This window comes from Siphateles boraxobius, unplaced genomic scaffold (assembly GCF_051911475.1).
Source record: "Siphateles boraxobius isolate OS27281-9 unplaced genomic scaffold, OSU_SipBor_1 130, whole genome shotgun sequence".
NCBI classification, from domain to species: Eukaryota; Metazoa; Chordata; class Actinopteri; order Cypriniformes; family Leuciscidae; genus Siphateles; species Siphateles boraxobius.
The window spans coordinates 16,038,566-16,053,886 of NW_027508734.1; the positions used below are offsets into that span (position 1 = coordinate 16,038,566).

A 15,321-nucleotide genomic window follows, 5' to 3' on the forward strand; every position below is an offset into this window, starting at 1 on the left:
TTGATTAAATTATTTCATTTGACTGGTAACAGTGGTACTGTATAATTAAGTATTATTGTATAAATAAGTATAATTACTGTATAATTTGAATGTTAGTATTTGACATAAAAGGTGATTCATAACTCTAAATAAGTTTAGAAAGAATGTCTATATATAGGTGAAAATGCCCCTGGAAATCAATTTAAGGTGGCAAATTAAATGAATAAAAAATGAATAAAAAAATTAATTTCGGTCCCTGCTGTTAACTGACCACTGCATAGAATATTAAAAAATATGAATATCTTTGTAAGTCTGCTGTCAACAACAGGCCTAAACCAGCCATGGCACCAGCACAAAAACACAATCAGTAAAATATCATCTAATTATCAACAAAACATTGAAAATATTGAGATATATTTTTGTCAATATTGCACACCCCTAATGTACGGTATGAATTTTGATTTCCTCAGGTCTTAAAAAGCCTTTAATTTGACTTTAAAAAGTGTGCAGGAACCCTGTAAACGGTTAGACGTAGTTACCTAGCAAGTCAGTTATTTTCAGTAAATGAATTAATACGCTTCTTGGTCCCCATTGCTTTTGCTCTATAGTACTCACCAAAATGGAGAGAAAGAAGGACATCATGTCAATTACAGTTACTGTGACTAATACTGAATATGTAATGCAAATGTAAAAATATAATGGAAATGCAAATGCATTGTTGAATGATTATAAACACGGTATTTTGCCTGTTAATGCCTGCAGTGCAGTGCAGAAAATTATATGACAACAATAAGGTCTAAATGTAACTGGCCCCTCTAACAGTACAACTGGCCCCAGCTTGGCCCCCCCCAGTTGAAATGGTCTAGAACCGCCACTGATTAGAGCAACGCATACCAATAACTGCCATTCCTATTTTCCTATGTCATTTGTATCCTTAGATATTATATTAATAGGCTACATATTTTCTATTTCACACCTTTTCTATTAATGTATTTTTTCATTTGAAATGTAATTCATTCATCGTAATTGCCAGTTGTGATGATCAGAGGAGCTAAGTTTTTACCTTTTCTATTAAAACATGGGATTAAAAGTTTATTAGTGAAAGAGTAGATATGAGACCTAGATTCCACACTTTAAAAGGAGGCCTTAATCCACAAACACACCCACACTCCAGGGCTTAACTGTCAGAGACAGAAAAACAAGATAATATTTCATTGACAACCTAATAGTCTTTATGGTTCCTCAGCCACACAATTCAGAAATCAGTCTCAGGAAATGGTGTGACTATCCCCATTTAAGCCCATTTAAGAGTGCTCTGACCACTCACTCGCTTTACCAGCTCCTCACAGTAAAATCTCCCAGAGAAGAAACCCTCTTTTGTCAGGACGCAAGGATAGAAATCTAACCTCTTGTCAGTGTGTGGGATTTCTTGCTTTTAGTCTCCATGTCTCATCTCAGACAGGATGAGCTTTGGATGAGCTGTATCAGGATCCAGAACCACATCCAATTGAAAGAGAAACCAGAATACTAAATGAATCACAGCTTCAGTTAAATATTCAAAACAAAAATGTTTGACAGAGTTCAGCACTTTAATCAGAACAGCTTTTTGTCACATTACCACAAAGCTGAAATCATTCAAAAATGTTTTGAATGTTTGAGAGATGCCAATGTTTTGAATGTTTTATTTTTCATTCAAAGGTTACGTTTTTAATCGCTTAGTGATGAAAAACACTCAAATAAATCATATGTTTGGAAATGGCATTCCAGACAAATATCAAAACTGACATTGGAGGCTTTAATGATAAAAGCCATACTGACAATGAAGTGATAATCCAAGCCATTATTGACAAAATGGAATACATTAATATTTATATATTGTCCTATTAATCTAATATTTGATTTCCATTCCTGGAGAGCGAAAATGCATGTTACATTTGAGCAATAAAGTCCTGAAGTGGTAATAAAGGTCCTGAAATGATGGTATTATGTATTCAGTATCGGACAAAACATCAAAATAAGAGATAATGTGATTTTTTCATGACTGAATATGATTCATCAATAAAACAAATGTAAAATTCATCTTTATTTGAGGCGTTACTGTAATGTTAGAAACATGATTGTGAAAAAAAATGTTCTGCAAGCAAAAAATACTTTCATTATTTTATCCCAAATGACAATTGTTGTAAATTTTTTCTACAAATGGTTTTTATCGACAAAAATCCACTTATTCTTGCTGACAGGTGAGATGATCAGTGGGGCTGAATTTGTATCTCCATTATTAAAGCCTGGGCTGAAGTAAGGATGGAGTTTCTCTGTAAAAAACTGATCGGTGAAAGAGTAGATATGAGACCTGGACTCCACATTGTAAAAGGAGACCAGACCCTCCTCATAATCCACAAACACACCCACCTTCTGGGGCTTCACTTTCAGGGAGAGAGACACAGACAGACAGTCACAAGCCTTGTACTCGCTTCCATTCCTCAACCATAGAGTCCAGAGTCCATTCCTTGGACTCAGAGTGATTATTCCCTTCCTGAAAACAGACTCCCTCGCCACACCTAAGTCCCACTCAGTTTTCCCTTCTACTTGCACCTCAAAATAAAATTTCCCAGAGGAGAATCCCTCCTTCCCCAGGACACTGGGACATTTATCAAACCTCCATGGATTGTCTGGGACAATCTGTCGTGTTTCTCCATATCCAACTTGTTTGTCATCTTCAGACAAGAGGAGTTTTGGGTGTGCAGTTTCAGGATCCATAGTCACATTCACTGAGAGACAGATCAGAACATGTATTTAGCAGACTTGTGTAGTACGGGATAAACAATACAGCCATAGTATACAGGTATTGCATTCACTTTTTCTTTTTGTTATTGTCCCATTTAAACTCCCTGGAAATGTTTTACAATGTGCGTTCATCATTTTCAAATGCCCTTTATGTATAGATTGTATTGTTTTACACTTGTCCCAGACGTCAATCTCAAAATATTATTTATTACTTTTAGTAAAAAAAAATGTTTATGTATATCCAATGCTGGACATTGTTTGTAGACAAATTAAAGTAGTGAGAAGAGTGAGATTCTTTTTTTACAAACTCCACACAGTCCAAAGTACCCATAGTTGAGGAAAAACCCTTACATCTATAAATGTGAAAGTGTATGCATGTTTACATGTAGGGAAATTGCACAGATGACTTGTACCTGTAAACTTCTCAATCCTCCTCAGCTCTGTAGAAACAATTTATACATTTGATAAGTATTCTCTAAAGTAAATAAGTTGTAAAACATAAATAAGTTGTAGAACAGTACCAGTCTTAGCTTTTAAGCATAATTAAATTAAAATAATTCAAAATAAAAATGCTAGAAAAACCAAGCGGTTTTCATTCTAATCATAACAGTGAGAATCTCACCAGCTCCTGTGATCTTCGCCATTGCACCATTGAGAAATTCTTGATGCTTTGATAGAGCTCTCCTCAGAGCGTCCTCCCTCAGATTAGTGTCAGTACTGATCCCAGTCCAGATCTTGGTGTCTAACGGGCTGCACAGGGATGGATAAATCTACAGCAGGAGAGAAGCATGTTGAGTGTTGTCCTGTGATGTGCAGTGAGCAGACAGAGGGACACTGACCTGTAGGAGGCGCAGGTGATCTTCAGTGTGTGAGAGCTGCTCCAGCTCAGTGTTTCTCCTCTTCAGCTCAGTGATCTCCAGCTCCAGCTCTTTAATGAGCTCTTCAGCCTGTTTCTCTTCAGCTTTCTGCTTCTGCTCCATCACCTCCAGCAGCTCAGACTGACAGCTCTCTATGGAGCGGATCAGATCCGTGAACAGCTCAACACAGTCCGCTTTCTCTTTTTCTGAGCTTTGCTAAATAAAGGATGATGTAAAGTCAGTCTTATGACATGGATACCAAGTAGACAAATAATTATGTGGACGTGACATGAATTATTGATTTGAATTAAAAGGTAATTCTCACAGGTAATTTTTGTTGCAACTAATAAATGAGATGCAAGAGAGAATACACTTGACAGACAGACAGACAGACATAGATAGATATTCTATTGTAACTATTCCTATCTCTATGTTTATTTATACCGAACATTTTATATCACAGCTCTTATTTTCACTTTTAATAAACTGCTATCATTTTCACTTTTCTACTGTCCAGTGACAATTTGGAAAACGCCTATACAGTAACGACCGTAACTTGAACAGAACATTTTTCCTTTTCACTGCACAGCTTTTTCATTGTTTAAACACGTGCTAGGGTAGATGGACATGTTTGACAGTAGCCCAAAGCTGATCTTAAGGTAAACAGCGCATTCGCATTTCAGTGTTGTTATTTAAGCTGACAGTTTGCCTTGTGCATTCAGTTTCAACTGAACTATGCATATGCATTATATATACTTACATTACATTCTTGGTCCGTTCATGCAATAAATGCACGTTCTTAAAAGAGCGAGGTTTTCTAGCATATTTCAACCGCTCATGGTATGACCTATTTTAGTGGAGGCCAAATGACACTGTAAAATCAGTCAGAGATAGGCTACAAGTAAACATGAAGATACATATTCATTCATGAAGATAAATTAAACTCCCCGTTATTAGCACCTTAATAGCACGCAAATATATCTGTCCGTTTTTGCTTGTGACAGTTAGTAAAAGAAAAATACTGCAATTTTCTGGAGTTATTTTTTGATTGGTCGGGGCATTCTACAGCACTTCATCAAACTTCTCAACACACAGCCCGCCTCAGGCTCAGATTGTTTTTAATCAATGCCCAAATGGTAAAAACCACAAACTCTATCTGTGCCTAAATTCTGATTGGGATGTTTGGGTGAATGAGAATGCATGATGTGCTTAACTATTATCTTGGTCACAAGCCACTTCCTCTATTTATATTACTCAATTCCTGTAAAAGGTCTACCTTTACAGATTCTTGAGAAGTCAGATAGGCATATAATATTCTCTTCTTTGATTATATTATCTCAGGGTCTACTCTGATCTCTACATTACCCCCTAGGCCTAAGGTTCTTACTCTAAAGCAAAAAAAAAAAAAAAAAAGACTGGGACAATACTATTCAGAATTTTGAGGGCAGTCCTCATTCTCATTCTCATTGTATCATTTCTTGCTGAGGCAAAAGCTAAATACACCACTCTATGCCAGCTAAGCTGGAAGTTCCATGGGCCAGAATACACAATTACATTTTAAGGCTTACACTGTCTTTGTTCAATATATGCGCTGTCTCTAAGAAAATCAGGTGTCTTTTTCTGAGGGTTGTGGTCTGTGCCTGGCTTCCGCTTGCTCTCAACAGAAGATCTTTTACACACACATCTACAACTCTGTTAGAGAGCTCGAAAAGAACCCTTTTATAATCACTAATGACGCAAAATATGTCTACATTTGCGTACATGTTGCTTCTACTTGCGTCAGCATATTTCCTGCGTGCGTTCATTGTTACATTTTGTTTCAATGCTTGGTTTTACCTGCGTCAATGCTTTCCTGTTTGTGTCAATGGCATTAGCAATGCACACATTTTTTAATTTTACATTTTATAATTTTTCTACCTATCTAGACATTTAACTACTAACTGCTGTTATACACAACAAAGACCCATATTCACCCACACACACATAATGCAACATACGTCATCTTTACAGGATGTGGTCTATACACATGTGCACAGTATGTTTTTGTCACCTTATGAAAACTTCCTGGCCCCTAGAGATTTTCAAGATCTGTAATTTTCTTCATTTTTATCATATCTCTTCTTATAATTTAGATCTTTATATAATTGTTTAGAAGACCAATGAACTGCTAAAATGTATACCTTGAATGCAATTTATGTACATAATTAAATAGATCAATCAATGTTGTGTTTCGATCACATTAAAACTTTGTATGAACATTCAACAAGACTTACCTTGCTGAGCTGTACCAAACATTTGATATCTTCAATTTTCTTCATTCTGTTCTGAATCATCAAATGAACCTCAGCCTGCCTTTTCCCAAACTGAGACTGTGGACAGATATGAAGCGTTTTTTAGGCAAAGTCATTAAAGTACAAATAAATATAGATTAAACGTCTCTCACCTTCCGTTCTTCACTCTCTTCCTCTACAGTAACAGTGTTGTGGGTTTTGTGGTCTTTTATCGTACACGACGTGCACACGCACATTTGATCATCTCTGCAGAACAGCTCCAGCGGACTCTCATGCTTTGGGCAAATATAATTCTCCAGATTCTCCACAGGGTTGATAAGTTTGTGTTTCTTCAGTTTTGCTACGGTGTTATGGGGCTCTAGGTGTGTTTTACAGAAAGATCCTTCACAATGCAGGCAAGACTTTAAAGCACCTCTTTTTATTTTTGAGCAGGCATCACATGGTATTACTCCAGGTTGGACAGGACTTTCTACCCTTTTCAGTTGTTCGATGAGATCTCTGAACTCTCTGTTGATGTCAAGATCTGGTCTCAAGTGAAAGTCCTTCTTGCAAAGGGGGCATCGAGTCTCCAAACTGCTGTCCCAGTGTTTACTGATACATTCCATGCAGAAGTTGTGTCCACACGGTATGGTTGCTGGGTCGGTGAAGAAATCCTGACATATTGAACACAGGCACTGTTCTGCAGCCTGGGAAGTGCTGGAAGAAGCCATCACTGGAGGGAGGAGAAAATTATGATTGTACAAAGCATATAAATACACACTTAGGATATAAGATAACTAGGCCTGTCCTTCCCTTTTAAACAAATTTAACCTGTCAAACCGGTTTTGAGACAGGATGTGAAATGCAGCATATGGTTTAATTGCCATTACACAAAGGATTTGCATTACAAATTAAATCTGAAAATGCCACATTTGCACAATTAAAATAAATCATCAAATGCATCAATTAACAAAAGATGAAGAAAACATTTCACTGGCAAATTAGAAGTGTTCCTTACCTCTAAGTTGTTGTGTCCTCAGTGCAGCTGTGTGGTACTGCAATTGGAAGGAGTGTACGTTGCCACCTGTTCCTCCTCACTGTACGTCACCTTCTTTTATAACATCATAACCCCTCCCATGCAATTATTTTGCTACTGACTGTACTCTGGTGTATTGTGCTGAAACAGACTATCATTTTAAGGCTGACTGATGTTCTCATTAAGATGGACACTGTGAGAGGAAATCACAGGGAAATCTTTTAAATAATCTGTATGTAATATGTTCTGCATGAACTACTACTTGCAGGTTTTAAATGTAATAAAAGAAGGGCGGCAGCATGTTTACATTCAGCTTGAAAAACAGATCAAGGGCTTGACAGACACAAAGACAATTATTTGTATTTCAATTGTAAACAAATATTTTCTTATGCTCAAGATATTTAACATTATGTACATACAAAGCAAAGAACACGCATCACAAGTCATGATTATCTAATTAATTTATTTTCATAATACAATACAGGAATGTTAACTCCTGAACATCTGAAATAATTTGATCTGGAATTATTTTAAGTGAAATATATAAGAAAAAAAGATCAATATCAATATGGATTAAATTAAACCATCCACTTATCAGCCAACTGGGACCATCTAGCTCTAGTTAAGTGGGGAAATGGGTTTCATTTCTTTCACATTCATTCTAATCTGCTCCATCAATTGAATCATAATCAATGAGAACACTAACTGTAATGGAATATCAATAGTATAAACAGTAAAACAAAAATACAAAAATGAAATTATCAAGCTCAATTAAATGTTAAGTAGAAATATTTGAGTCTGCAGTATATCTAACGATCAAACCAGGCTAAAATGCATAAAATCATGCCAATACTATGACAAAAACTTATTAAGACTTCGTAAGATTGTGTAATACCACTGTATTTGCAACATACAAACACAGGGGGAACTGTTAAAAGGGTAAAAAAATACCCTTGCTTTGGTCTTCAAATATATGCTATATAATAGAATGGTAGTACATAACGGATGTCTTTAGCATATTGTATAACAGACCGCTAATACGAGTTGGTCCAGGGAGAATAGAATATCAAATTATAAGACATTAGGCATAGACAGTTAGATAAAATTCACAAAAAAGTCTGAATTATTTGAATAAAATATAAGGCTCTAATAGAGCATCTTGTCTAAGGTTGTTTAGACAAATTACCTTTAAATGAACTCAAGATTTCAGATTATGACCTAAAACACAAACTGCACAAAACATACACTATCATTAGTGTCCTTGAATACTCAAAAAATTCTAAACCTCTTATTTCAAACTTAGAAGTTTCCAAAGACTGATTAATCAAAAAAATGAAAGGCCATGTTGTGGCCAATACAGTATCTGGTGAATTCAAAAACTGATGTGTGAACCCCAAAATACACATTAAACGCTAAATGACAATGTAAGGTGTATGTGTGTGTGTGTGTGTGTGTGTGTGTGTGTGTGTGTGTGTGAGAGAGAGAGAACAAACACATGTGTGCATGACTGTGGAGAGAATAAAATGACATTTGCATGGATTTGACATACGTTGGGCCAATATGGACCTGGTTAGACCTTAGAACTGGCTTAATTGTCATTACCAAACACTGTGTTGAGTTGTTGGGTCACCCTAATGAAGGTGGTACGACGACTCAGCTCTTTCAGCTTAGCAGCACCCACGTATGTGCAGGTGGAACGAACTCCACCCAGCACATCTCTCACCGTCCCCTCCACAGGCCCTTTGTAAGGCACTTCAACCGTTTTACCCTCCGATGCCCTGAAAACACAATAATGACAGTCAATCTTAATCAACTGAAAATCTTTTTAAACCAGAATACATGGTTTTAAATCAAACTGGCCATTCGCTTTCATACTCAGGCTTGTTTTTTGCATGATCATTATTTATCGAGTAACATGAATGTAATGCAATGTACAAACCACTAGATAAAATAATCAACAAGCTCCAGCATGTGCTTACTGTACCTATACTCTGCTACACCTCCTGCATGCCTCTTCATGGCTGTATCTGAGCTCATGCCGTAGAACAGTTTGTACTTTGTGCCGTTTTTCTCTATGGTTTCGCCCCCACTCTCAGAATGGCCAGCAAGCATTCCTCCCAGCATCACAAAGTCAGCCCCCGCCCCTGTCACACAGTTTAGCCAATCAAACACAAGCCTAAAAGAAAAATATTATTTTCCTGTATATTCAGTCAATACCATTGCTTATACACGATTAAATCAGTTAATTTAGCATGAGGTACAGAGATTACCTTGCATAACTTTTAAAGTGAAAGATACATTTTGTTTTTGCTTTTGAAATTAGCACTCCGTTCTGAAAACAGTCTGCAGTTTGTCCCTGAAGGGAGGATGTGTAGAAAGGAGGAAGGATTTTTTTTTATAATTCACAGTATATTCTTTACGTTTAAGGTTTAGGTTTTTGTTTTTATATACTGTTTTTTTTATTTTCAACGTGTATACATAACTGTGTAAATCAATATTTTGGGAAATTGTATGAAATCTTATTGTATGTTGTTTTCTTTCTCTCTCGCTCACGTTTCAAGTCTAATCTGCTTTCTATAGCCATATACTGTGAAAAAAGAAGTACTGAAAAATACTTCTTTCTGTAGTCAAGGTCAGTAGGCCTGGGAAACGTCAGATAAAATGTTTCCAATTAAAAAACCTTTACAAGCATAAGGTAGACATATTATGCGATGTTGAGAAAGACCAAGGTGGACAAAGATGAAATGGGTGTGGTAAAAAAAAGAAAGAAAGAAAAAAAAAGTAGGAGGTTTTACGGTAATCTGTTCATTTGCTTATGAAATACATTTTTGATGTCTTTGTTCAATGATAAATTAATATGTATGATTGTGCTGAATAAATACTATATTTTAGAACTCACTTTTGTAGCTCTCTGAAATACACTTTTGTAGCAAGAGAGACTTTCCTAGATCACGATCACAGACAAATAAATCTTGTTTGATTTTTTACCAATGAGAGACCTGACTTTATTTAACAGATGAATTTCCACCACTTCACCAATAGCTGAAAATGTGGTTTTCACATGTAGTAAGGCAACAAGGAATGTCCGAGTCCAATGTTCAAACTAGAAGGATTCCACTGGTGATTGTTTTCGGCGACGCAGTTGACACTCAGGTTTTGAATGGTCGTATATATAAATTATTTTAATGCACACCAGAAATGTGTATTTATAGTTTAATTGAGTTCATGTCATAACTAATAAAACTAAACTGAATCAACAGAATAATGATACTACTGTCTTTGAGCTGCTTTACAGCTGATGTTGTATTCGTTTCATAATTGAAGAACTTTGAAACATTTATACTGCTATTTTCTTGTTTAATACTGTGAAGTTGCTTTGAAACAATCTGCATACTGTAAAATCTGTATACTGTAAAAACTACTATATAAATAAAGATGACTTGACCTGATGTGATTATCCCACTTATACCATGATTACTAGCCGGCATGGATAAGAGAAAGCTGTCATTGATGTTTACAGCACAAAATTTGAATGAACGGATTAAAAATAACACTATTCTTTCTTAGTTATTTTATCAACGGGTCATTTAGATTTAGAATTCTGAAGTGAAATAATGTAGATTACATTTATTTGAATGAAGTCGAGAAAGAGATTTTGCATGTGAATTACTTGCGTCCCTATATAGTGTGAGCTTTATCACTATGATGGTCAATTTAAATCATTCTGTTGACTATAAGTAACACTGCACCTACACGTCTATTACTCTCAGAGTGTCCGTACAGTATTAGCAGACTGGTACGGTTAGAATAAGTTGACATGTACTTGCAAAGCTACTTATAGTCAGTAAAATGTCTGTTGGAGGACCATCACAATAAAGAGTTAGCAAATATATATAGCAGACAGTCTACTAATGATCTAATGAAAGTTAGTTGACATGTAGTTGCAACGTTACTTATAAAATAATAAAATATAACATTCACTAAAATAAAATATAGTGTAGCTTTCAGTAGCAAAGTTATTTATTTTATATAAAATTCAAGGGCAGCAGCTCAAAACAAGTGTCTGTGCTCCAGAATGTTTCATTGCGTACACAATCTCTTGCCTAAATAAAAAGTCTCTGCCTCAATAAAAAAAATGCTGTAGTTTTTGTGTGACTGAGTACAGGCACGTCGGCTTATCTTTGTGGGAAATGTGCTTCTCTTGCCTTGTGGTGGCTTGGAATTCCATCGGGAATCGGATATATGTTTTTAGACGCAAGGCAGATGTCCAGATATTGGATATCTATCTAATTTAAAACCCGATTTGGAAGTGGCCCAGAAGAGATACAAAAAATTCTGATATTCTGCGGATTTTTGTCTCGTGTGCAACAATATCTGATCTGTGTTAAAGCCCAAGACTCACCAAATGCCTTGGAGACGTCACCTGGACAGGTACATCCTCCATCCTACAGAAAGACAAAAACAGATGAGTCCCACATATACATGATCAAAGATTTTTTTTACACAAAGCACGCAAGGAGCATGGTGGGACTGTTACTATTCATTTCTATTGAAAGAAGTTTGCTCTCAAACACAAGATTCTCACAGATATGATGTGTCCACCCAGGCCGTGTGCAGCATCAGCGCACTCAATGACTGCACTCAGCTGAGGATAACCCACGCCGGTCTTCTTACGAGTGGTGCACACAGAACCTATACACATGAAAATATTTGTGAAAATGGTGTAATGTGAATTGGAACACCATCTGAAACTTTGTCAATAATTGACTGATGATGTCACCTGGTCCAATGCCTACTTTGATGATGTCAGCACCAGCAAGAATCAGCTCTTCAACCATCTCTCCTGTGACCACATTACCAGCCTACAAAACAAAAATGGATTTCAAAATATTAAGATGATTGCTAATGAGATAATGCAAACAAAATGTTTAAATGATAACGTTGAAAAGTAACTGACCATGATCGTGTGCGTAGAGAACATCTGCCTCACGTCTTTCACAAAGTTGACAAAGTGTTCGGAGTAGCCATTGGCTACATCAACACAAATGTACTGAATTTGAGGTACAGCAGCCATAATGGCCCCCAATCTCTCAAAATCCCCCTCACTCGTCCCTGTGCTGACGGCTACACTCTGGAGACAGAAAGAAAGAGCCATAGACTAGATTATAAAATTAGCTTATTAAAATTAGATTATAAAACGATGCTGCTCACCTGTAAGCATTCTGGGTGCTTGGCAGCAAACTCCTTCCAGTCATCCACACAGTAATGCTTATGTATGGCTGTAAAAAGAGTAAACTACAAAAAAAATATATATATAAATACTTAAATAATGGTTTCAACTATTAATAAACACCCGCAGTCTGTTAAATGGACAAAAGGGTATAAAAAATAATAAAACCTTAATTATAGCTATCAACACTTCACACAAATATTCTTTGTCCTCTTAGAAAACCAATAATTCATTTCAAACATCTGTTTTTCATGCATCTAACCGAAACTGGGTACAGGTGCAGGATACATGACAACAAACGTTAAAAAAAAAATGTCCACATGGTCACATAATTGCTCTATTTTGACCACTGGACTCCACATCAAGTCATGCTGACATAATATAGACCAGTGATATTGCATTTGTGATAATTTTTCTGTCCTTTAACATTTTTGACATTATGAAAGTATTTGTTTAGATTGTTCAGTTGTGTGAAAATTCTAAGAGTTCATTCATACTTGATGTAAAGCTAAAGCCATTTCAAAAGTCCCCACGGTGTCCATGTTGGCGGCGATGATGGGAATCCCATGATAACTGCCCTTCGAGTTTCTGAAAGTAAAACTGCGCATGAGATCCACCTGAAACAGAAGAGAGTGTGGAAAAAAAGTAATGAAAGAGAACCCAAAATGTAGTTAAGATTGCACTGCATGTGTGATTGCAATGAAATTTTAAATAAACTGAGGCCAGACTAAACCTAATACTCAATATGTCTCCTTTAATGCAAATGAAAATGTATCAAGAATGACTAACCTCACTGCGAGATTTGAGAGTGCTTCTTTTGGGTCGAAGCAGCACGTCCTTGAAGTCGAGCTTGATATCATTTTCAATACGTGGCATGGCTGCTGATGAGGATGGCCTTGAGACTGTATCTCACTGTCTGTAACACAAGAGAAGAGAAAGAAAAACATTCCCACTACAGTTATGGGAGTTGAAGGGGTTGAGAAGGGAAGGGGGAGGGTGATACACTGTGAGACAGGAAATAAACTTATACATAAATATCTCAAAAAAAATGTTCAAACTCTTTGTAATACCAAATACTTACTCCATTTGAGGCGGGAGTGTTAACCAATGCATCATAAACTAATCTAATTAAATGACCCTAAAATATATCACATGTGGTTATGTGTTCTGCACATGTCTAGTCTAACTGTCAGACAACTAGTCCTAAGCCATAAGAGAATAACTTCTAAGTCACCTTGACACTAAATATTTTTGCTGCTTATTACAAACAAATATAAATGCATCCTTATTCATATACTTTATTTACCAAACAAAATATTATCCTACCTATAATTGGAGACGTGCACCTCTTGTAGGTAACGTTATATATGAGAGATTGAAACCTGCTTCCGGGTTGGAGGCGGTCATGTTAGGAGGACGGATTTTTACGGCTGTCAGCGCATGTAGTCTCTGTGCTGGCGGCTTCCGCGTGAATTCAAGTTCAAACCTTCCGCGAACAACTACAAAAAAACCGTTTGCTTCGCAGCTTTACTGTCGCAATAAATGACCCAATTTTTATACAATTTTCCGGGTACGCAGTTTGGATTTAACTAAAATATCGTATTATATAGTGTTAGTTCAGTTAGCTATGTGATAAATGTAAGTAAGCTAAATTTAAGTAATAAAATCTAAAACAATGAGTTCATTTTATAAATTCTAAATCGTCTTCTGGCATCGAATGCCGTTATTCTCCTCATAAGTTAGCGCCTAGGAACCTTTCGTACATACACTAGAATGGTAGGAATTATTTTTCAGTGACACAGGAACTTCTAATACGGTGGTGGAGAAATTGTGGGAATAACTGATTATAGAAATCTGAACTTCTTCTACCGTCAGTTAATTATATTTGCATCCATTTTTTCCTGTATGAATTTCTAGAACAAGAGAAGCCACAATGCTAATTAAAGTCAAGGTAAGAATTTAACGAAGTATAATGCATTTCTTTCAGCACAATTATTGTCCAGTAAGTTACGCCGGTAGCGAATTTAATTATTTCATTAAATATAGTAAGGCGTTGTAAATCAGACAAACGGCCATTTATTTTAAAAAATTACATCAGACCCATCAGAAGGAAATCTAATGTATAAATAAATAACTAATCGTATGCATTGTCCTTAAAGACGCTCACTGGCAAAGAAATCGAGATTGACATCGAGCCCACAGACAAGGTAAGCAACAATATAGAATACTTGAACGATGAACGCTTAGCTGTGTGTTAACACGCAGTCATTTATAGTTTAAATTGTAAACGCCCATTTGATTTGATGTGCATTCATTTGATGTGTCCATCCTGTTTCAGGTGGAGAGAATAAAAGAGAGAGTGGAGGAGAAAGAGGGAATCCCACCCCAGCAACAGAGACTCATCTACAGTGGAAAACAGATGTAAGGCATTTTACTCACACGCTCATCCTGCTCCGGTACATTTCTTTATCTTTATTTTAAACCCTCCATCTTTTCCACCCAGGAATGATGAGAAAACGGCAGCGGATTACAAGATCCAGGGTGGCTCTGTGCTGCATCTGGTTCTTGCTCTAAGAGGTGGGCATCTCCACCAGCATCCCAGCAGCCTCCTTCTTACTATGTAACCGCCAGTCCTGCCTTGACCACCTTAGATATCCAGTGTACTTCGCACATGTCGCTAGAAACCATTTGAACCATCTGGACGGACGAGTGGTAGCCACTATAATCTTTTTTTGTTGGAACATTCATCAGCTTCCTCCTGTTATGCCATTACCCCTTAATTTGTTAAGAGCATGATTGTGCTCTTTTTAAGTTTACAAGAAGTGTTAGAAATCAAGGTAAAACTGATGTATCAGTTTGTCAATAAAAATGTATGCAACTATTTAAGCATGTTTTAAGAATGTTTATTCTTTCATCGTTCAAAGGTTTTACAGTACAGTTCAATTCTTAAATTAGAATTTTTTTCAGATCTTCAGATTTAAATTTCTTATCAATTTAAGCAAATCGCGTAAGTGTGCGCAAGAGTAAATACAATTTCTTGCTATTTGCAAAATAACGAATTGCACATGGCTTTTCAGTGAAATTGTCAAACTCTTCACAACTAATAAACACTCATGTGAGCCATCACATGCAAAATGATCCATTCAGTTCTCAAAATCTTTTAGA

General features: G+C 36.3%; 3 protein-coding genes across 4 annotated transcripts; 1 reads left to right on the top strand and 2 right to left on the bottom strand.

Annotated features, from left to right (window-relative positions):
• Positions 1-1,549: 1,549 nt before the first annotated feature.
• LOC143737134 (E3 ubiquitin-protein ligase TRIM21) lies at positions 1,550-7,373 on the bottom strand. Its single transcript, XM_077228117.1, has 7 exons — positions 6,909-7,373; positions 6,064-6,623; positions 5,894-5,989; positions 3,603-3,836; positions 3,386-3,533; positions 3,177-3,203; positions 1,550-2,747 (listed from the first exon to the last, which is right to left on the bottom strand). Exons 2-7 carry the CDS (start codon positions 6,619-6,621, stop codon positions 2,173-2,175), a joined length of 1,638 nt encoding a protein of 545 aa, XP_077084232.1. The 5' UTR covers positions 6,622-6,623; positions 6,909-7,373; the 3' UTR covers positions 1,550-2,172.
• Positions 7,373-13,917, bottom strand: gmpr2 (guanosine monophosphate reductase 2). 2 transcript variants are annotated; one of them, XM_077228119.1, is made up of 10 exons: positions 13,483-13,917; positions 12,946-13,072; positions 12,654-12,773; positions 12,138-12,221; positions 11,884-12,057; positions 11,707-11,788; positions 11,512-11,618; positions 11,329-11,371; positions 8,911-9,070; positions 7,373-8,704 (listed from the first exon to the last, which is right to left on the bottom strand). In XM_077228119.1, exons 2-10 carry the CDS (start codon positions 13,030-13,032, stop codon positions 8,515-8,517), a joined length of 1,047 nt encoding a protein of 348 aa, XP_077084234.1. In that variant the 5' UTR covers positions 13,033-13,072; positions 13,483-13,917; the 3' UTR covers positions 7,373-8,514. The 2 variants fall into 2 exon arrangements, with proteins under 2 accessions (XP_077084234.1, XP_077084235.1); XM_077228120.1 differs by having other exon boundaries at positions 12,946-13,108; positions 13,483-13,579.
• On the top strand, positions 13,541-15,042 carry nedd8 (NEDD8 ubiquitin like modifier). Its single transcript, XM_077228121.1, has 4 exons — positions 13,541-14,107; positions 14,316-14,363; positions 14,495-14,577; positions 14,660-15,042. The coding sequence occupies exons 1-4, from the start codon at positions 14,090-14,092 to the stop codon at positions 14,778-14,780; spliced, it is 270 nt and encodes an 89-aa protein (XP_077084236.1). The 5' UTR covers positions 13,541-14,089; the 3' UTR covers positions 14,781-15,042.
• The last annotated feature ends 279 nt before the right edge of the window (positions 15,043-15,321 follow it).